The sequence below is a fragment of the Muscardinus avellanarius genome (assembly GCF_963383645.1).
Source record: "Muscardinus avellanarius genome assembly, chromosome: 13".
NCBI classification, from domain to species: Eukaryota; Metazoa; Chordata; class Mammalia; order Rodentia; family Gliridae; genus Muscardinus; species Muscardinus avellanarius.
The window spans coordinates 26,260,347-26,281,213 of NC_137799.1; the positions used below are offsets into that span (position 1 = coordinate 26,260,347).

General features: G+C 47.6%; 1 protein-coding gene across 3 annotated transcripts in view; it reads left to right on the forward strand.

Annotated features, from left to right (window-relative positions):
• Positions 1-20,867, forward strand: part of PTPN3 (protein tyrosine phosphatase non-receptor type 3) — a gene marked incomplete at both ends in the record, with an annotated part of 171,735 nt that overhangs the window by 111,723 nt on the left and 39,145 nt on the right. For 2 of the 3 annotated variants that reach the window (XM_080708451.1, XM_080708450.1), the window contains 6 exons: positions 4,071-4,134; positions 5,545-5,717; positions 8,180-8,314; positions 11,956-12,132; positions 20,162-20,348; positions 20,494-20,571. In XM_080708451.1, the coding sequence (XP_080564577.1) occupies positions 4,071-4,134; positions 5,545-5,717; positions 8,180-8,314; positions 11,956-12,132; positions 20,162-20,348; positions 20,494-20,571 (814 nt within the window). The remainder of the gene's footprint in view (positions 1-4,070; positions 4,135-5,544; positions 5,718-8,179; positions 8,315-11,955; positions 12,133-20,161; positions 20,349-20,493; positions 20,572-20,867) is intronic. The other variant, XM_080708452.1, reaches the window with a different exon arrangement.

Consider the following 20,867-nt stretch of genomic DNA (forward strand, 5'->3'; position numbering starts at 1 on the left):
CGTTCCTCTGTGCCTGTGGAGTTATGTTCCAGGACCCACAGTGGGTGCGGGAGCTGCAGATAGTACTGAACTCAGCCTATACTACGTCTTTTGTCCTCAATTTACATACCTATGACAGAGCATAATTTATAAATTAGGCACATTAAGAGATTAACAACAAAACTAATAATAAAATAGAGCAATTCAGGCACTATACTACAGAAGCCAGATGTGGTAAGAGGCTGAAGTAGGAGGATTCTGAGTTCAGAGCAGAGTCAAGACAGATAGTAACTGTTTCCAGATTGCAGCCAGTCATGGGTGTCCAAGACCATGGAAGGTAAAACCGCAGATAAAGACTGTGCTTGAGTTCAGGGTCCCAGGCAACAGGGAGCTCTCTTCAGCGGAACACCACCAACTAATAGCATCTTCATGAAAGACTGTGTGGCGGTATACAGTACAGAGGGAGACGGGGGATCTGCAGGGAGCGGAGGAGAGCAAGTGCCGCTGTGATAGGAGATGCAGGAGCAGATGTGCAGGTAGGTAAAGAACAGGAGCCCCAAGGAAGGAAGTTATGGAATAGAGAGGAGAGGAGATTTGGGTGCCAGATTTGTGCCACGCGGAATTGGACCCTTGGGTCTAAATCTGCTCTGCAACTGGCAGCAGAACCTCATTAGAAGGGACATAAAGATGTTCATCGTGGTGTTATGACAGGAAAAGATCTATACATCTGTGAGATTAGAGGGGTGATAGTAATGATGGCATTTGCAATTGCTGAGTGCTTCTGTGTCTAAGGCATGTCACTCAGGGTTTTATTTATTTCATCCAAACCTGGACGAGGCACCATTGTTAATCCCAGTTTCACAGAAGAGGAAAGATACAAAGATGTCTCAGTAAGAACTTGTCTAGCTTGTCTAGATCTCATTCAGAGTCACGCTCCAGCGCCTACACCTTTGTTCCGTCACCAAAAACCTTATTTGTAGGAAAATACTTTAAAAGGATGCACGCAGGTACTGATTTTCAATTTTGTAATATATCTCTTTTGCAAAAACAAAAACTTGTCGCAGCCCTATTCAGTTCATAGTCATCTCAGTGTAACCACTAATGGAATCTTCTCCCCATCTGCCTTCCCCCTCGTCTCCTTAAAAGCCCCTCATAGTTTGGGAAGCTGAGATGGGAGGAACGCAGGTTCGAGGCCAGCCTCAGCAAAGTTAGCAAGACTCTGTTTCAATAAAATAGGGCTGGGGTTATAGCTCACAGGTACAAAACCCCTGGGTTCAGTCCTCAGTACTCCCCCCCACATACACACACATACACATACACACACACACACACACACACACACACACACACACACACACACACTTACAGGAAGCAGAAAACCCAGTCTTGACTTGGTTAGCTGGCAGTGGCCTGCACAACTCTCCAGTCTGTGCAGGACCTGGACCCAGCAGTGGGCACAAGGCTCATTTTCCTTTGCCAAACCCTCCGGAAGCTGGATGCTTCTCCCAGATGCTACGGGCTGGAAGCCACCTGCATTCGGCTTTGTCTGTGACTTATCCTCCTAACACTCCACAAGCAAGTGCTAGACCCTCACATTTCGGGGAAGACATGAGTCCCATAAGGACACACATAGGGGAAGCCAGGCATGGTGGCGCATGCTTGTAATCCCAGCATTCGGGAGGCTGAGACCAAAGAATCACGGTTCGTGGACAGCCTCAGCTTCTTAGTGACGCCCTCCGTAACTTGGTGAGACCCTGTTTCAAAATGAAGAATAAAAAATAGGGCAGGGGGTGTAGCTTGGAGGTCAAATACCCCTGGTTTCCATCCCTAGACCTGTAAAAAAAAAAAAAAGAAAAGAAAAAAAAGATACTCATGGGGAAATCAGGAAACGTAGTCCTGAAAATCAGGTTCATAAACAGAAGCCTTCTTGGCAGAACCTGCAGGAACTCTGCCACCCCACTGGCCCCCTAGGTGCTCCTGCAGACCTGCCAATACCTTCCTTACCCTTCAACCAGCCAGCCCCTGAGGAGGCCCCTGCTGCACACTTTAAGACCAGTGGGGAGGTCAGCAGCGGGCAGTGGCCCAGGACATAAGTCAGGTCCACCTGCAGCCATAGGAAGCACCCTGAGCCACTGAGGTGGACATTTTGCAGGATGGGCTTTGGTCCAGGGGAACAAACTCTAGAGTGAAGGTGCAGCATGAGTGTGGATCCAGAGGTGAGGAGAGGAAATGTGGGATTCAGACTGGAGCGTGGTGTGGGCACGGGGAGGCCTGGCCGCGGAGGGCTCGCAGGCCACGAGAGAGTGGGCTTGATCCTTGGTGCGCCGGAGAGTCGCTCCACCCTCTTGCGTACAGCGACCACACTAGTAGTGACTTCTAGTAAAGCTTCTAGTTCACACAGTGTGCATGTCGTTACACGCGTCACCTTCGTTCGTTAGATTACAAGTTCCCAGGTGATACTGCCTGCTGTCATGAGCCCTCTGTCCCTGGGGCCTAGCTGGGACTTCATACATTTAGATACTTCCTTATGACTGAATGAAGTACAGGACGGAGCTCCTGTCGGGCCGTTCGCCCAGAACCAACATGGTTGCTGTCTGCATTTAATAAGATATGCCCTGGGACAGCATGAGAGGGGAGAGCGCTGAATTGGAGTCCTCTGGGCGTGGCAGCCAGCCGGGGGCTCCCATGTGTGATGCCAGTGGGGGAGCGAGGGGCCCACAGATTCCCACAGGAGAGCAGGGCTGGTGAGAACTCAAGGGCTAGTCAGCTGGTTCTCCTGACTCCTGCAAAACAAATTCCATGGCTGTGCTAGGACATGGGAGAACATTGAGGAGACCCGGGGAGCTGGCAGGGTGGGGTGTAACGCCCGGAGAAGTACTGCAGGAGGGTCAACCTGGCACCCGTCTGGTCCCTAGATGGTCAGCCTGCAGTCTCCCCAGAAATTCACTTGTCACACAGGTACATTTACCAACAGACTGGTGAATTTAGGGCGCGTTATTTAATGCGTAATGTAAGTGTTCCATATATGTTGCTGATCTGTTTGGAGAAATGTCACATGAAGAAGCCTGTACTTTGTCTACCCCACCTCCATGTTCTAGAACACTCTACCAGGGTCTTCCTGTGATCCTAGAGACTGGTAGAATTCCTTTATTCCCCGAAGTGTTGAGGAAGTAAAGACTCCAGTGAGGAAAACTGCCTCCCTTATCTGGATTCCAGTGGTGTGGTATAAATGAGCGAGATCGACTTAAAAAGTGAATTCAATGGCCGATTTTAACGAACAGGACAAGCATTGCGGGCCTGCCGTGGGCCCTGCACTGTGCGAGGGACGTGACGTGCTAATCCGTTTGACTCTTCCTTTGGTGGGGAAGGTAGTGTAGCTGTCGCTGTGCCTGAGAACACAGCTCTGGAGTCAGGTCAGATCCGGCGCCCAGCACTCCCGAATGAACAGTCTTGAGCACCTGGGTGATGATGTCTCTGAGCCTCATTTTCCTCGTCTGAAAACTGGGTCCAGCATAACAGTACGTCCTTTTCGGATTTGTTGCGAGACTTAATGGAGGAGCCGTTTGTAAAGCTCTTCACTGTGGCTATGAAGAGCTATATAAATGCATGCTCCACTAATGGTGGCTACACTTCTGTACTATGCACTTGACAGAGAGGCCGCCTGACACGTGGCTGTTCAGTAGCAGAGCTGGGGTGCTGACCCAGCCTGTGCCCCGCTGCTGCTCCACACCGTCCTCCACTATCTTCCCCGCGGGTCCACCGTCTCTGCGGGGCTGCGGTGTCACAGAAGCAGCTCACGACAGAGAGACGCCCGGCCCAGGCTTCTTGTTATTTAAAAGTGACATCACAATCCAGTGACCCTGGGAGCCCCAGCTCAGTCGGCTCCTTGGTGTCTGGCCGAGCGCTGCGATGTGTCTGTAGCTCGGTGCACTCCAGGCAGCCAGGAGCCCCAGGATCAGCACCATGGAATAGAGGACGCTTGCAGAGAGGGCTCAGCTACTCCCTGACCGATCCCCGATGTTTGTGTTTTATTTGTGTTTTGCTTTATGTTTTGTGATTTGTTTGTTTGCGTTTTGTTTTAATTTCTTCAGGGTGAACATCCTCAAAATTTCTTTCAAACGGAAAAAGTTCTTCATACATCAGCGTCAAAAACAGGTGAGTGCGTCTGTGCTGCTTTGCTTCCCCTTGAAGCTACTCTGGCTCTTAGTGCTTCGGGGGTCTGAGGCCCTCGGGGTGTGGTGGCACCGGAGTTGGGAGCTTCTGGCAGCTGTCTTAAGTGTCTGAGCTTCTCTGGTTGGAGAATGACCAGCTTTGGAGTCAAGTGTGGGGGGTGTCGATCCTGGCTCCTCCCCTTACCAGCTGGGTAGGTGGTACAACCTCCCCTAGCCCGAGTTACTTTGTTTCAGAAATTTAGTGACGCTCCTGTCTCCAGGAAGGGTGAGGCTGAAGTAGAAGAGCGTGGTCAGGCCTCCAGCAGAGCCAAGACACAGAGCAGCCAGAGGTGTCCACAAGGAGCGGGGTGTGGTGGTGCACACCTGCAGTCCTAGTACTTGGAGGCTGAGTCAGGAGGATCACAGGTTCATGGCCAGCCTCAGCAACTTAGTGAGGCCCTCTGTGACTTAAGTGAGACCCTATTCAAAATTTTAAAAAGTAAAATAGGGTTGGGGGTTTAGCACAGGGGCAGAATGCCCCTGGGTTCAACCCCCAGTAGCACAATAAGTAAAAAAATAAAAAAAGTATTCATAAGAGCAGTGTCTTCCCTTAGTGAGTTTAATGCTGGATGGCGTGTTTCAGTCTTCTAGTAGGTGACCCTTTGCCTCTAGCCATGGGGAGACTAAATGAGAGGGGAGATGGAACTTGAGCAGCTCAGCACGAATCAGCGCGGCCCGTCCTCTCTCCCCACACCAAAATCTGTCTTGTTATGTTTTGTATGTGTCACTTACTATCCCTAGGCCCACTCCCCAGTGTTTCAAAGATACCGAGCCCTTAGATGGCCCCTCAGTAGCAAAGCTCAGAGCAAATAAGGGCTGGAATCTGGGTCCCTACACCCCCCAGCGCAAGACCCAGGGTGGCACTCAAATGCATAAGTCAGAAAAACCTAACCCCGTGTAGAAAGAAAGCAAAGCCTTCTTGTGGTTAAAATGCTTACTGTCTACGAGCGCGGGACTTCAGTGTGTGCTCTGTGCGAAGCAACTGGGGAAATACCCAGGATTATCAGTTTACTGTTGTCTAGTAGGCAAGAGTGTTTCTTGAGGAGAGAGATCTTCTCAAAGAGCTCAGTTTTAAAAAGAGCACATGCCACTTGGAGATGTAAGCGGATTTGAAACCAGTGTTCACGAAGGACACTGATGAGGAGTAGGTTCTGGCCATCGTTTTTTTACAGCAGTCATAAAGAGGGTCACCAGTCCACTCTGAAACATTCTTGTGGCACCGGGCCGTGGCCCAGGCACCTGGAGGCTGGGTCTCCACTGTCCGTTGCCTCTTCCCTGGCAGCCACCAGTGTACGTAAAATGCTTCCGAGACCTACCTCTGTGCAGATGAAATCTCTACTGTTTTTCCAACCAGACTGAATCCAGGGAACATATCGTGGCCTTCAACATGCTAAATTACCGATCTTGCAAAAACTTGTGGAAATCCTGTGTCGAGCACCATACATTCTTTCAGGCAAAGAAGTTACTACCTCAGGAAAAGAATGTTCTGCCTCAGTACTGGACTCTGGGCTCCAGGAACCCCAAAAAGTGAGTATGCATTAGGGACAGTTCATACTGGACTGAGATGTCAACATGTCCTAGTCTCCGCTGGGTCGCTGCATTCTTGGGCAGATGAAATAATGCTGTGGCCCCGACCCCCGGCCCTGGATCAGGAGCCATGGCTGGGAAGGCTGTCTGGGTGCAGCAGTGTCTTCTTTCTGTATATTCATAGTCAAGTGCATCTCATTTTCCTAGCATTTATTTCTGACCCCTCTGTTTTCAGAGCTCCCAGGCAGCCAGAATTGCAGCTGCCCCCTACCCTGTCCAATAAAAGGACTTGAGTGTCTGATGCCAATGTGTTAAGGCTTTCCTAGCCTGGTGCCGTTCAGCCAGCCTCTCCCCTACAGCGCTAAGCCCATAAGGTCCTCCATAAAAATGAGTGAAAGAATATAAATAAAGGTTTCCAGAGTCAAGTGACTTTGGAATATATTGCCTATGATAATTGCAAAACATTAGTAATTATAGACGACAGTTACCTAGTGTTTACATTGTGCCAGGCACTTACTTAATTTAATTCTGACAGCTATTTTATGAGATAGATATTATTATCCAAGGGAATGATGTTCAGAATATTTAATTACTAGCACAGTAAGAGAAATTTTTATAATTCATATGTATTTTTAAAATTTTAGATTACAGTCTATTTAGTTACTAAATAAAATAACCATGCAGCTTGTGTTTGTGTTTTATGTCTTTATAAACCAAGACTATCTTCTAAATATAAGAGATAGCAGAGATTGCTTATCAAGTTATTCTTAGAGTTTCTAAATCATTCGTTGGCTTTTCCGAATTGTTCTTGTGATTTGCCGTCACTGGTGTGGCTGTTACTAAATGAGGCTCGTGTCTGACATTATTGGCTGCACGGAGTGGCACCAGCCTGTCCCGCCGACTTTCCTGTTGCACAATAGCCGTTAGGGTACTCGCAGATTCAATAAGTCGAAAATTTCTTTTCATATCTGATATTATCTATGTTGCTAAATGTTCTCTCTCCGCTTCTGATGAACCAAGAGCAAATGTGTTTCTCGAGTTTTTAGTTTACAGTACTGTCTGTAGTAGCTTATGCATTCGATAGCTATCACTGAGCTGTCATGAGCATAATTTATTGGTGGCACTTCTAGACACCAAGCTGTTGTGCACGTATGATGCCACATGGAATCTGAGCCCCACGTCCTGCACAGTCCCTCTGGCCAGCCAGGCCCCTTGGATTAGAGCTGTACCTAGGCTCGAACGAGCAGCTCAGCACCCGCTGCAGCCCTACTGCAGTGTGCTCATCTGCGGCTGCTCCCTGGCAGCCAGATCTGATGGCCCAGATGGCAGCACTGCGGCTGCGCGGCCATGAGCTCTGTGACGGGTACATGCTGAGACATGCCGTCATCGCCGGGGGCTTAGGTGACATGACAAGCTCACCCTTAGGGGTATGATCCACATAGTTGGGTATCCGGCTCTCTGAGAGTTTCCACATAAAAGAAGCTTGTTCAGAATGTTCCCAGCTTTGGGATAATGGAACACTTATTTTTAAGAAACGCTGTTAATAACCTGTGACAGACGCGTCGGTGACCTGCTACATCGAACCTTACAGTTGTGCAGCTTGCTCTCCTGGCTTTTAAACCTGTGCCCTGAATCAGTGGCCATGTGGTTTCTGTTATAGATCTGCTGTGAGCACTTTGATCAGGGTGACAGTGACACTTATTACCATACATTAATATATGATCTTCTAGAGGGAATTTAGTTTTGTTTGTTCTTTTTTTTGTTTTTGTTGACTTGTTGGTTTTAGGCCACTGGGAAATGTGTAGAATGTTTTCCAAAGACACTGAAACATAGTTTAAACTGTGCAGTGTTGGAAGAAAACATGGCGCCCCTAAATGGACTTCAAACTATTCTCTCAAATAATTCACTCTTCAAGATTTAAATTCCCTGGATATAAATAAAATTCAGCAGTAACCCTCAGGTTGCACATTCAGAGAGTTTGGCCTGAAACTACATCCGGTGTATATTCTCAGGTTCTCTATAAGTTACCAGTGATTTATGGAGACAAGTTCTCTCAGCCTGGGTGACAAAGAGCATCTGGAAGGAGGGTAAATATTTTTACTCATGCCACTGTGAGTAAAGTGAGAATTTCTTGAAGCGACTTAAACTGTATTTCTATGCTATCCTGGCATTCCTTCCAAACTGATATGATCTGGTTATATTCGGAAACAAATTGGTTGCTTAAAGTACTAGAAATACAAAAGAGTTTTTGCCAAAAGAGAAGAGCAGCATAAGGAAAAGCCAGGACCCCGGAGGACCACTTTGAGACCATCTGCCCACTCTGCACGACCGTGGCTGGTGGCATCAGGCATTAAGTGGCTGCCCTTCTGGGCAGGGACACAAGGAGTCGGTTGGCACTTGCTGTGGTTTCTTTCTTGTTGTACATGTCAGTGTGGAAAGTGAACCTGCATCTGGTTTTTCAGGTCTGTAAATAACCAATATTGCAAAAAGGTGATTGGAGGGATGGTGTGGAACCCGGCCATGCGGAGGTCCTTGTCCGTGGAACATCTAGAAACCAAGAGCCTGCCTTCCCGGTCCCCTCCTGTCACCCCCAACTGGTACGTCTTCTTCTGTGCCACCCGCCAACAGACATGTTCATGCTTTTAAAACACAGACTCGCCGGGTGTGGTGGTGCACGCTTGTAATCCCCGTACTTGGGAGGCTGAGACAGGAAGATCGCACAGGTTTGAAACCAGCCTCAGCTCTTAGAGAGGCTCTCAGAAACTTAGGGAGACCCTGTTTCCAGGTAAAATATAAAATAGGCCTAGGAGTATAGCCCGGAGGTAGAAAGCCTCTGGGTTCCACCCCCAGTACCACCAAAAAAAAAAAAAAAAAACACTCACACACACAGACTCAGCTTATAAATTCCTAAACACAGATGGTCTACAGTCAGCGTACACATGCATTTTTGGCTGCTGGAGAAGTCACTTTTCCTAAAGTACACAAGTCGAGCTACACATTTCCTATAGGGTATATAATATTGAGATGCTCTTTTTTAAATTTTTGATTGACATAATTACATATATTAATGCAGTCCCCTGTGATTCTAGCACATGTATACCGTGTAATGATCAGATCAGGGTAACCAATAGATCTATTACTACAAATATTTATCACTTCTTTGTTTTGGGAACACAAAATCCTCCCTACAACCTGGTTTGAAATATAGAATTAATCATCATCAACCACAGTTACCCTACCAAAAGTATTTTCTCCTATTCAATTGCACTTAAACAGTTATTTGGTTATAATATTATAGGTTTGAAAACTGTAGCCTACCAAAATAAATGCGCCCCTCAGAATTATACTACACATTAGCATATTAAATGCTCTGAGAAGTCCTTTGGTAACGAAGTACATGTAACTTTATTTAATCTGTAGAGTAAACTTTGGGGAAAGCCTGCTTATGAGGTAAGGTTGTGTGGCCCTCAGCAACAATAACAAAGGGCACAGGGGGAAGTAGCCTGCTGCCTTTTAAGATGATGGACTCAGTTTAAAAAGAAGGATGTGAGCCGGGCGTGGTGGCGCACGCTTGTAATCCCAGCACGTGGAGGGAGGATCGCAGTTCATGGACAGCCTCAACTATTTAGTGAGGCCCTTTGCAACTCAGTGAGACCCTGTTTCAAAATAAAGAATAAAAAAATAAGGCTGGGGGTGTTGCTCACCCCTGGGTTCCATCCCCAGTACCACAAAAGAAAATAAAGAAGAAGAGGAAGGATGTGCACATGGGACAGGGAGTGGGGGGGCTCAGTGTTTGGGGCACTGGCCAAGCATGAGCAAGGCTCTGGGTTCAGTCTCCAGTGCTGCAAAAATTTTGTAGAAAGGCTCTGAACAAAAATGAGCCAGGTGCGAGCCGGGCGTGGTGGTGCACGCTTGTAATCCCCACGCTTGGGAGGCTGAGACAGGAGGATCACACAGGTTCGAAGCCAGCCTCAGCTACTTAGTGAGGCTCTCAGCAACTTAGTGAGATCCTGTTTCCAAATAAAATATAAAATGGGGCTGGGAGTATAGCCCGGAAGTAGAAAGCCTCAGGGTTCCACCCCCACTACCACCACCAAAAAAATGAGCCAGGTGTGGTAGCACACGCTTATAATCATAGTACTTGGGAAGCTGAGACAGGAGGATCACAGGTTCAAGGATAGCCTCAGCAAGTAGTGAGACTTTCATCAAGATAGCAAGATCTTGTTTCCAAATAAGAAATAAAATTAGTGTGAGGGTATACTTCAGAGGCAGAAGGCCTTTGGGTTCAATTCCCAGTACCACAAAAATAAAATAAAAATGACTACGGATGATAATTTCATACTAAAAATAGCAATTTCATAAGCTTCCTTTGTAAGATTATTTTTGTGTGTGTGGTACTGGGGGTGGAACCCAGGGGCTTTTCTACCTCTGGGCTACACTCCCAGACCTATATATTTTTTTACTTTATTTGGAAACAGGGTCTCACTAAGTTGCTGAGAGCCTCAGTAAGTAGCTGAGGCTGGCTTCAAACCTGTATGATCCTCCTGTCTCAGCCTCCCAAGCGCTGGGATTATAAGCCTGTGCCACCACGCCTGGCTTGGAAGAGTATACTTTGAAAGGGTCAGGTCGATTTTTTTTTTTACTACTACTATTTTATTGTAATGGTCCCCAGAGATAGCAGCCCATTTTTGTGAAGGGCTCCAGAAAAGCCAAGTGTCAGCAAAAGGGAAACCACGCAAGGAAACTTCCCAGCTCCACAGGGGATTAACAGTATGGTCTTAAAGACAAGTGGGCCTGTAAGTTCCTGAGCCAGGATCTACTAGAACCAAGGGAACCTGAGAGAGACAGATAAGGGGATGCTGTGCAGGGCTGCTGGGTAAGGACTCTTCACTGGGAACCAGACACTCTGAGCAGAGATGGTGATGAGATTCACTGTCAGGAGTCATGACCTGGCAAATAGATTTGATTTTTGGTTTCCAATATTTATATATTTCATCCTAAAGAGGTAAATGCATGCTATAAAGTAATGACTTACTTTATCTAGAAATTTCTTAGGTGGCTTCAATGCCAGGGACCCAGAGAGTGCTCCGATAAGATCCAGAACACCAGGTTGTATGTCACCACTTGGTGGCCTGGAGCTCTTGCTACTAATTATAGGTCCTCTCCTAAGAGAGTCACAGAGCCTTTTTTATTTCTACAATAGACACCATATTATCTGGACCCAGGGAGATCCCAAGTCATGGAGGCCCAGTCATTACCAATCAGAAATAACTAAGAAAGAAAGAGAAGATTAAAGCTGGGCGTGGTGATGCACATCTGTAATCCCAGCACATGGGAGGCTGAGACAGGAGGATTTCAGGTTCAAGGCCACAGTCTCAGCATCTTAGAACCTTAGTAATTTAGCGAGACCGTTTCAAAATGAAGAATAAAATAGGGCTGGGATATAGCTCAAAGGTAAAACATCCCTGGAGAGAGAGAGACAGAGACAGAGACACAGAGAGACAGAGACACAGGCAGGCAGGCAGGTGGAGGGGGAGATGATGAAAGAACCAGAATAGAAAATGGAATGCGTCAGATCAGCCACTGTGGGAGCAGCTGCCCAGGTGCTGACCCGTGTCCTGAGAATGTGGCCTCATTGGTTCATTCTTAGGAGCTGTAGGTGCAGCCAAACCCCAGCAAGGTGGCTGGACTAGCCTAAGGCTACATGGCTTCTGTCGCTATTAGTGAATAGGTCAGTGCCCGGATTGCCATCTCATGACACATGTCTAATAAGCCATGTAGTTTAAAAAGAAAACATTCCCTCTTGGATCAAGTGAAATTCACCTGGAAGGATGTAGCTGAGTTTCGCCAAGAAGTATATTTTGGCTTCTAAGTCTTTTATTTACATTGTTTGAATTGATAAGAAAAATTGATCAGTATTCAGTATGGCCTGCTTCTGTCTTGACAGTTTAGTCCTCTCAGAAGAATAAACTCAACCTACATCAACACTCACCAAAAGGCATAAGCCAGTCTACTCCTGCCCACGTATCCTGTGGGACTGTGTTTCTGGGGCCGTACCCATTGCTGAGAGTGTCGGGTGAATTCTGCTGGTACAGTAACGGCCACCTGGGTCTGACTTTCTAACAGCGCCAGCCAGGGCATCCTCAAGCCAGGACATGACGTGTCATCCCTGATGTCTGCTCAGACTTGTTCGTGGGATTTGTTTTCCAACCTTTGCACCTAACCTCTCCCCATCCAGGCGAAGTCCTCGGCTCCGGCATGAGATCCGCAAGCCCCGCCACTCTTCCGCAGACAACCTGGCCAGCGAGATGACATACATCACAGAAACTGAAGATGTATTTTACACCTACAAGGGTTCCCTGTCCCCCAAAGACAGCGACTCCGAAGTGTCTCAGAACCGCAGCCTACACCGAGAGTAAGAATCTGCTGGTGTTTCCTTTCTTGTGTCTGCTCTTTGGCTGTAGAGGGGCTTGCGCAGGCCCAGGTGGCCTTTTGAGAGGAGTCAAGAGCTGGTGCCTGCAGCCAGCACCCAAGCCAGCTCTGCGGGAACGAGAGCAAATTGTGTCTGATCGCAGGGTGGCATCCTGTGTGCCTGAGGCCCAAGCGCTGCTTTCGGTTGGTGACAGAGACCTGCTCTCCCAGGTCCATGTCAGTCTCCTAGTCTGCAGTTCATAAGCAAAGCTCATTTTAAATCACTTCAAGTTGCAGAGGAATAGACTCAGGACTTTTTGAACTCTGATTTCTTTAGACTATCGCAATTTTGCTGTGACTTCAGATTGCTGAGAGTGTGCTTGCTTCTAAGAGCCTTCTCAGAACGAGAGTATATCTGTTCTCAGGCTTTTTGTTTGCTTGTTGTCTTGAATTCATAGTATAAAGAAAAAAAAACATGCTAGAACATCTTTGCTTGTCAAATATTTGTCAAGGACTATTTGTTCTATCTCCTCCTATGTTCTCATTATTTTTAATGTGATAAATTCTTGTCAATCAAGGCCAGGAAAAATATGTCTCTTCTGAAAGATGGGCTTGAGTTCTTGTTATTCTAGACGGATAGCCAACCCCTTAGCTCCCTTCTTGCCTTGATTCCCAGCCCAGAGCTGTTTGTTATCATTTACTCCCCTTAGCCCACATTTCTGATATAGTGTCTTCTCTTCCTGCCGTACCTTTATTATGTAATTCTACCTTAACTGTGCATTTTAGGGTGAGCTGTCTCAGGCCATTGTTTGAGGTAGATAAGACATAGCTCATCAACTATCATTATAGGAGATAGAAAAGGATAACCTCTGTTAGGAAATGAACTTAATCATTGGGTATCTGTTCTCTTAAGGCCATACCGTGGCCAGGATATACACACATAATGTCTCCCCTAACAGCAGAGGCAGGCACTTTAACCTCAGCTCCTAGGCTGAAGGCATTATGTGCATCCTGATTTGGGCTCCAGGCTTCACAGATGAATTACAGATCTTCTTGTAGTTTGGTGTGTTTGCTGCCCCTCCTCTGCCCCTGCTCACAGCAAACACGGTGGTTAGCTTATCTGTGCTCTTAACGCCTCTGCTTAAATAATCCCCATGGCCATAGTTTCCTTGAGACCAGAGCTGATGATACTTTTGTGAAAGATCGCTATCACTTGTTTCAGCTTGCAGTAGATGGTGTGAGCTCCTCTGGGTGACTCCGTGGCTTTATAAACCACAAACAAACCTAGAAATAGGCAGGAGGACAGGCGTGAGTGCAACTAGAGCCGTGTGAGTCCACTGAGGGCTTGGGAGGCCCATGCACACTCTGCATGCCAGAGCTTCCTGCTGTGGTTTGTAGTCCTTGTGTGGGCTCTGAGACATCCAGACTCTCACCGTCCACTGCAGCAGACACCGGCTATTCAGAGTTAAGCTAATTAACAAAATGTGAACACTCAGTTCCCGAGTCACTCAGGCAGCATCTTAAGTGCTCTGTCCATTCGTGTGGATAGTGGCTACCTCGTGGTACAACACCGATGTAGCCCATTCCCGCCACCATGGGAAGTGCCGTCAACAGCGGAAGTGTCTAGCATCAAAAGGGGCATTTCTCAAAGCAGAGGGTGTGTATAGTCTGGGGATCAGGCAGGGTCTGGCAGCAAGTGGGCAGCCTCAGAGAGCCCTGGGCCTCTGTCATCTCATGATGCAAGCAATACCAGGTGAGGGAGACGCCTTCCATCCGGTGACTTGTGGGTGCTTAAAGCGGCTCCATTCCTGGGTCCATCAGCGCACTTTAGATGTTTCCTTTGCTGAGCATGGAAGGGGAAGTATCAAAACAAATCAGACATGGCTTTGCCTTCAGCACCTCCAGGGCAGCAGGACCAATGCCACATTATCAGTCTTCATCATCATGCGGAGAGTCCAGAGAAGCCCAGGTAACTGCGTGTCTTCCGCCAGATTTTCCCACTGTCATCTGCGTTACACGGAATTGTAGCCCATCTCAACTTTCACAGTCCAATATAGAAGCCGACAGCCACATAGGACAGTTTACATTTAATTTGATGAAAATTAGAATTTTAAACTCACTCCCTCAGGCCCTGATGATTTCAGGCCTTGCTCACCCTTACAAGATGCATACAGATTTCCTTTAAAACTCCTCCCTGGGACCTTGCAAAATGTGTCTTCCTGGAGCACTTCTTACTTTGCAACTAAATGTCAAAAGTACCAAGTGATGGTGATTCCCTTAGTGGCTCTGAGTTCCGAGTGGGATGGATTGTTGGAAAACCTTCTGCTGAGTTAGGTGGAGGCTGCTTTTTGCTGTTGGGGAGCCACTCTCTGCTGCGGATTCAGAGGCCGCCGCCTTCTTGAGAGCCTGATGGCCCTCTGCAGCCCCAGGCAAGGACGGGCTGGTCTATGCTTGGTGAAAAGAACTGTGTTGGTTACTTCACCGAGTATTTGCAAAATGTTTAAGAAAAGTTTGACATGTTTTCTGCAGCAGATTTGTGTTAAGAGGCAAGAAGAAGCCTTCTGTCAGAGAAATCAGATGAATAATATCACAGACAACGAGGAGGGATTCTTTTAAGAAGAAGAATTAAGTGCAATGTTCTGTACTCGTTTAAAAGCGAAGAAGAAAGAGAGGAAAAGGGCGGTTAGACTCTGGCTCTCCACCCAGAGCTGAAGAGCTCAGGCTGTCTGAACATGATCCGAGCAGATGAGTCACTCTGATTTGTTCTGTATTTATAGCAGCTACAAAGTTTATGATTAGCCTGCTGAAGCCCTGGCAATTTGCTTTGTGCCCAAGTCGGCAGTGGGCTTATCATTCCCAGCGCTCTGTCAGTCACTCTGCGTTTCTTTCCTTCCTTCTGGGGGAGACCAAATTCTTCAGGAGGAGTCGGTTTCTTGCCGGTAACAATAAAAGACTTTCCTCTCCCATCCAGATACCGGGGAGGAGCCGAGCCCTAAAGGAAACTGCCTTTCAGAGCAGACACTGGAGGACATGGACGCGCAGACAGGGAGGCGTTCACATGACCTGTTACTTTATCACAGTTGTTTTGATAACACCCTTGCGCGTCGATTGACTCTTTCCTTCATGCCTGTCTTCTTCCATGAGATAGGGGACATCGGCCAAGTTTTACTTGATAGCGTCTTGTGTTAGGAAGGGCCTGAGATCTCCTACGTTCATACATGGACAGTGCAGGAATTCCCTCGGCTTTGGTTTGTTTTTTGTTTTTTGTTTTTGCGGGTCTGGGGATGGAACCCAAGAGTATTCGACCTCCGAGCTACACCCCCAACCCTATTTTTCATTCTTTATTTTGAAACCGGGTCTCACTGAGTTGCAAAGGGCCTCACTAAGTAGCTGAGGCTGTCTGTGAACCGCGATCCTCTGGTCTCAGCCTCCCAATTGCTGGGATTACAAGTGTGCGCCACCACGCCCAGCTAAATTCCCTCGGCTTTATTCTCGGGCCTGAGGACGCCACCACCGGCGGAAGGCTGTCCCGCAGCGGGGCACACGCTCTGTGGTTGGAGGCACCAGTTGCTGGTGCTGCCACCCTTCTCTCTCCGCAGGTTCTGTGCCTACAGACTCGACAACCTGCACATCCAAAGAACCTAGACTTGTGGTTGCTACATCTGTAGCGAACATGACTGGGCTCATAACAACTATTTATGTGACTTTTACCTCGTATTAGGTATTATAAGTTATCTAGAGGCATACATGGGTCATATGCAAACACTGCCATTTGAGATAAGGGACTTGAGCATCCATAGATTTGGGTATCTGCAGTGAGGGATGTCGTAGAACCAGTCCCCCCGGGAACTCTGTTATTCTAAAATTACTGGATGTCTCCTTGACCCAGTCAATAGGTTTCTTCCCCCAACCCCTAGAACCACACACATGGTGTCTCTTTCCAGTTCTGCCTGACAGTCCTGGCTGCTTCTCTCCATGTTCAACAATCCCAATTCCTTTAGCATTTCTGCCTGTTCCTCTGCCCCTGCTCTCCAAATGCCCAATAGCTCTGAGCAGAGGGTGGCAGCCCTGGACGTCTCCTCAGGGCACCAGCCACAGCCAGGCTTTCCTTAGGGCTATGTGTTCATTTTCCCTGACCCTTGCCTCACTGGGTTTTGGTCATTTGTCACCCAACCTGGCCCCATCTCCTCTCTCCATCTGCCTACGGTGGCTGCCCCTGCCTCTTGGTGAGGGTGGAAGGGCCACCGTTCCCCTGAGAGCCAGGCTGCTCCTGCTGGAAACGGCAGCCATGCTCCACTGTTCTTTTTCCTTCTCCATCCCCATCTGGTCCTCACCTGATCAGTTCTGTCTCTTGAGTTGGGTACAGAGAAAGCATCACGCAGGCATCTTTCTTGGGAAGCCCTGTCTCTTTTCATTACGTTGATACTGCTGTCTTCAGAGAAATGAGTTCTCTCATGGCTGTTGTTGGTAGTGACTGGCATTTACAGTCTTAAGTGTCTTACTGTCTGTATCGCCCCAGGGAACCGGGCATGTGGTCCTTCCAGCACTGGCCCCTCTGGCCCCTGGAGGATGGCGGCAGTCCTCTGTAGCATCCCTCTCCTCCTGCCTCAGGGACAGCCTCTTGCTGCCGCTCTTCCTCCCCCAAGTCATGAGCTTCACCTCACCCACACAGCCTTCTTCCCTCCCTCCCACCCTTTCTTCACTCTCCCACAGTGATGTTCGTGGCGCCTGACTGCGGAGCAGCTCCCCTCGGCTCTCCCTCCGCGCCCACACGGCTCCCTCTTGGGCATCTCAGTTTCTGCCTGGTAAGGGCAGAAACCTTGTTGTTTGGATGTCTCTGCCCCTGACACCCATGTGCTCTTTCTCACTGCCTCTCCTCATGTGACATCCTCACCTGTCCACCCGTCCATCCTGCAGACCATGCAGAACATCACTGTGCCCTGCAGGAACCCTCTGTACACAGTTGGTCAGATCCAAAATAAGCCATTTGCTTAAGTAAATTACTGTCCAAAGGAAACCTCCCATAGCTGGGCGTGGTGGCCCATGCTTGTAATCTCAGCATTTGGGAGGCTGAGACAGGAGGATCCAGGTTCACGGACAGCCCCAGATACTTAGTGAGGTCCTCTGCAACTTAGTGAGACCCTGTTTCAAAGTAAAGAATAAAAAATAGGGCTAGGGGTGTAGCTCGAAGGTAGAATGTCTCTGAGTTCCATCCCCAATACCATATTAAAAAAAAGAGAGAGAGAGATTTCCTCAATCATACTTAGAAAATAGGCTGGGGCACCAAATAACTTTGAATATGTTATTATTAGTAGTAGTAGTGGTAGTGCTAGTATTTTCAGTACCATGAGCTGTTTAGAACATTGGGTTTTAGGGCCTGGTGTGGTGGCGCACGCTTTTAATCTCAGCATTTGAGAGGCAGAGACTGGAGGATTGCGGTTCACAGACAGCCTCAGCTATTTAGCGAGGCCCTTTGCAACTCAGTGAGACCCTGTTTCAAAAAATTTTTTAAAAAGACTAAAAAATAGGGCTGGAGGTGTAGCTCAGAGGTACAATTCCCCTGGGTTCTATCCTTAGTACCGCAAAAAAAAGGGGGGGGCTTATATGAAAAAGAAAAAACACTTTGAAACCTTGTATAATGAAATCCACAGATGAAGGTTTTTAGGGTGCAGCTCAGTGGTAGAGCACTTGCCCAGCATGTGATACCCTGGGTTTGATCCCCCAGCACTGCCAAAAATGTCCAGTAAAGCTTAGCCCCATTGCCCTACATGGAAGGATTTCTCTTTTTTTGTCTTTATTTTGTTTTTACTTTTATTTCTAAGTTGAACATATTGAAAATGGTATACATTTAGACTGTGCTTGGTGCCCTCCCCACCATTTCCCTTTCCCCCTCCCAACCCTAAATGTCCAGGTTAACCATGCTATATTCATACTTTTACACATATTCAGATATAGCTCCTTCATTAATCAACCCCGGTCTTCTTCATCTCCTATCCTTCCATTCTAGCTTTGCTGAGGCTTCCCCTCCATGATCTGGAGTCCCTCTGGTATCCCTAATACTCCCTAGTTTGGGCATATTGGAGAAAACATATGTCCCTTCTCTTCCTGTGCTTGGCTGGTCTCACTTAACATAATGTTCTCCAGGTGTTTCCATCTTCTTGCGAATGACATGATTTTGTTTTTCTTTACAGCTGAGTAGAATTATTCCATTGTGTCTCTTTCCCATAATTTTGCAATCCATTCATCTGTTGATGGAGATCTGTGTTGGTTACATATTTGGGCTATTACTAATTGTGCTGCTGTGAACATGGGTATGCGTATGTTACTGTAGCTCTTTGATTTCAACCCCTTTGGAAAAATGCCCAGGAGTGTAGAGCTGGATCATATGATGTATCTATGAAGGATTTCTCTTTATCTTTGCTTTAAGTAAAGTCTCATTGACTTCCCCTCTGAAATGTACCCTTAGTGTAGCACTTCAGTTCTAAAATATCCTCTCTTTGAAATCTCTCCCCATCTCTAACTCCCTCGCTCAGCCAGCAGCAAGAAACCATAATGCCAGGTCTTCTGCAGACGGCTGCCTCCACATTCTCTGCCGCTGAATATTTTGTTCAGATAAACTGATATCATGAGTTACTCTGTGTAAACAGGTACAGATCGTGTATCTCAAGTAATCTAATTTGGGCTGTGGGTGTAACTCAGTGGTAGAGAATCACCAAAAAGAAAAAAAAGGATCCTAATTTGATTTTTTTCCAGGAAACAGAGAGGCACGATTTTAACGAAAGTCCATGGGTAAGAGTTTGCAATAAAGGCTTAGCAAGAGGTAGAAGCAGCTGTCATCTATTTATTCTTCCCGTCTTTACTTTCTATGAGGGTAGGATGTGGCGGAGTCTGTGAAGTGTGGGGAGAACCCACACGCCAGGCCTGTGGCTCTGGGAGGGCCTGGTGTGGGGGATGCAGAGCCCTGGGTGTCACAGGTGATGGGTGGTTGATGCTGTGAGGTTGGAGACAGCAGTCTTAGGAGCAGATTCACGGTGGCCTAGAGGGAAGAGAGCCGCTCAGAACCCACGTGTGTCAGACTCCTGTCTCCTAGGTGAGGGGAAAGCTGTGGGGAGTCAGGTGAGTTACACAGCCTCTCTGGATCTCAGCATCTTCACATGTAAGATAGGGGTTGAGGCAGACAACCACGGTCTGTTCACTCGCACCCATCTGTCTAACACAGCGCTGCCCAACAGAAGTTCTGCAGTGACGGAAACGTTCTGTGACTGTGCACTTGAAATGTGGCCAATACCACAAGAACTGACTTCTTCCTCTTAAAATATTAAAAATAAGTAGGTACGTGTGACTAGTGGCTATTTTATTTAACAGTACAGTTCTAAGACACAGAACGGAAAGATATACATTCAGTAAAGAAAAAATAAAAGCTAGGATCTCAGTGTGGGCAACTCATGGATGTCCCAGGCATAGCGTAAACTCGAAATGATGTAACTTGTCATGAATACGCAGCAGTTGCCTGCTTCCTTTGGGTAACCAAGAGTACTAGGAAGTAGAGCCGTCAGAGGGGAAAAGGGTCACGTGCATTTGCATGACCTTGCCTGGTGAGTCTGGTTCAGTACACACACCAGAGCCAGGCTCAGCGGGGTGCGCCTGTGTCCCAGCTCCCAGGAGGCTCAGGCAGGAGGATCTCTTGAGAGTTCACAGCCAATCTGAGCAACACCGGGAGGCCCCATCTCAACAGCCAAAAACTCAAGCCCCCAGAGCAGCAGGTCACATTTTCCCATCAAGCTCAATGGGAAGGGAGTTGAGTTTTCAGCAGCTCATGGGTCTGCCCTGCCTTCTTGTCCCTTTGCCACCCAGATTTAGGGTAGGGGAAACCAGAGGACTGGGTTGACCCATACAGTTGACCTTTGCAGCTCTGTAGAGGCTTCGGAGATCCATGCCTACCTTCAGATGCCTGGCCCCAACGGTCGGTAATACTTGCTCTAATAACATATTAATCCAGTTATTAAAATATCTCCTCCTTCCCCATGATGAAGGAGTTTATCCGAGAACAACCCGGCACAAAGCTCCCTGACCCAGAAGTCATCCAGTTCTGTGTCTCCATCTTCAAACGCTCCAGGCACCTGCTCGCCAGATGGCGTCGACCAGCAGTTTTTAGAGGACTACCACAGGGTGACCAAGGGGGGTTCCAGCGAGGACGCCAGCCAGTACTACTGCGACAAGGTGAGTGTGTCCGGCCCTGCCACGCTGAAGTGGCACAGGCCAACCCCGTGAACAGGCACCCAAGCAGTTGTGGCTGAGAAAAGGAACACATCACCAACCCCCGGAAACAGAAGTTACTGAATGGCCACTGTCAAATGTCTTTCAGAATGATAATGGAGACAGCTACCTAGTCTTGATTCGTATCACACCAGATGAAGATGGAAAATTTGGATTTAATCTTAAGGTATGTCTTGTGGGTTTACATATCACCTTAGTGAATTCTTAAAATAAGCAGTGAAGATGGTATTTTTTAAACCCACTTCATAAGCCCGGCATGGTGGCGCACGCTTGTAATCCCCGCGCTTGGGAGGCTGAGACAGGAGGATCACACAGGTTCGAAGTCAGCCTCAGCTACTTAGTGAGGCTCTCAGCAACTTAGTGAGATCCTGTTTCCAAATTAAAAAAAAAAAATAGGTCTGGGAGAATAGCCCAAAGATAGAAAAGCCCCTGGGTTCCACTCTCAGTACCACCAAAAAATAA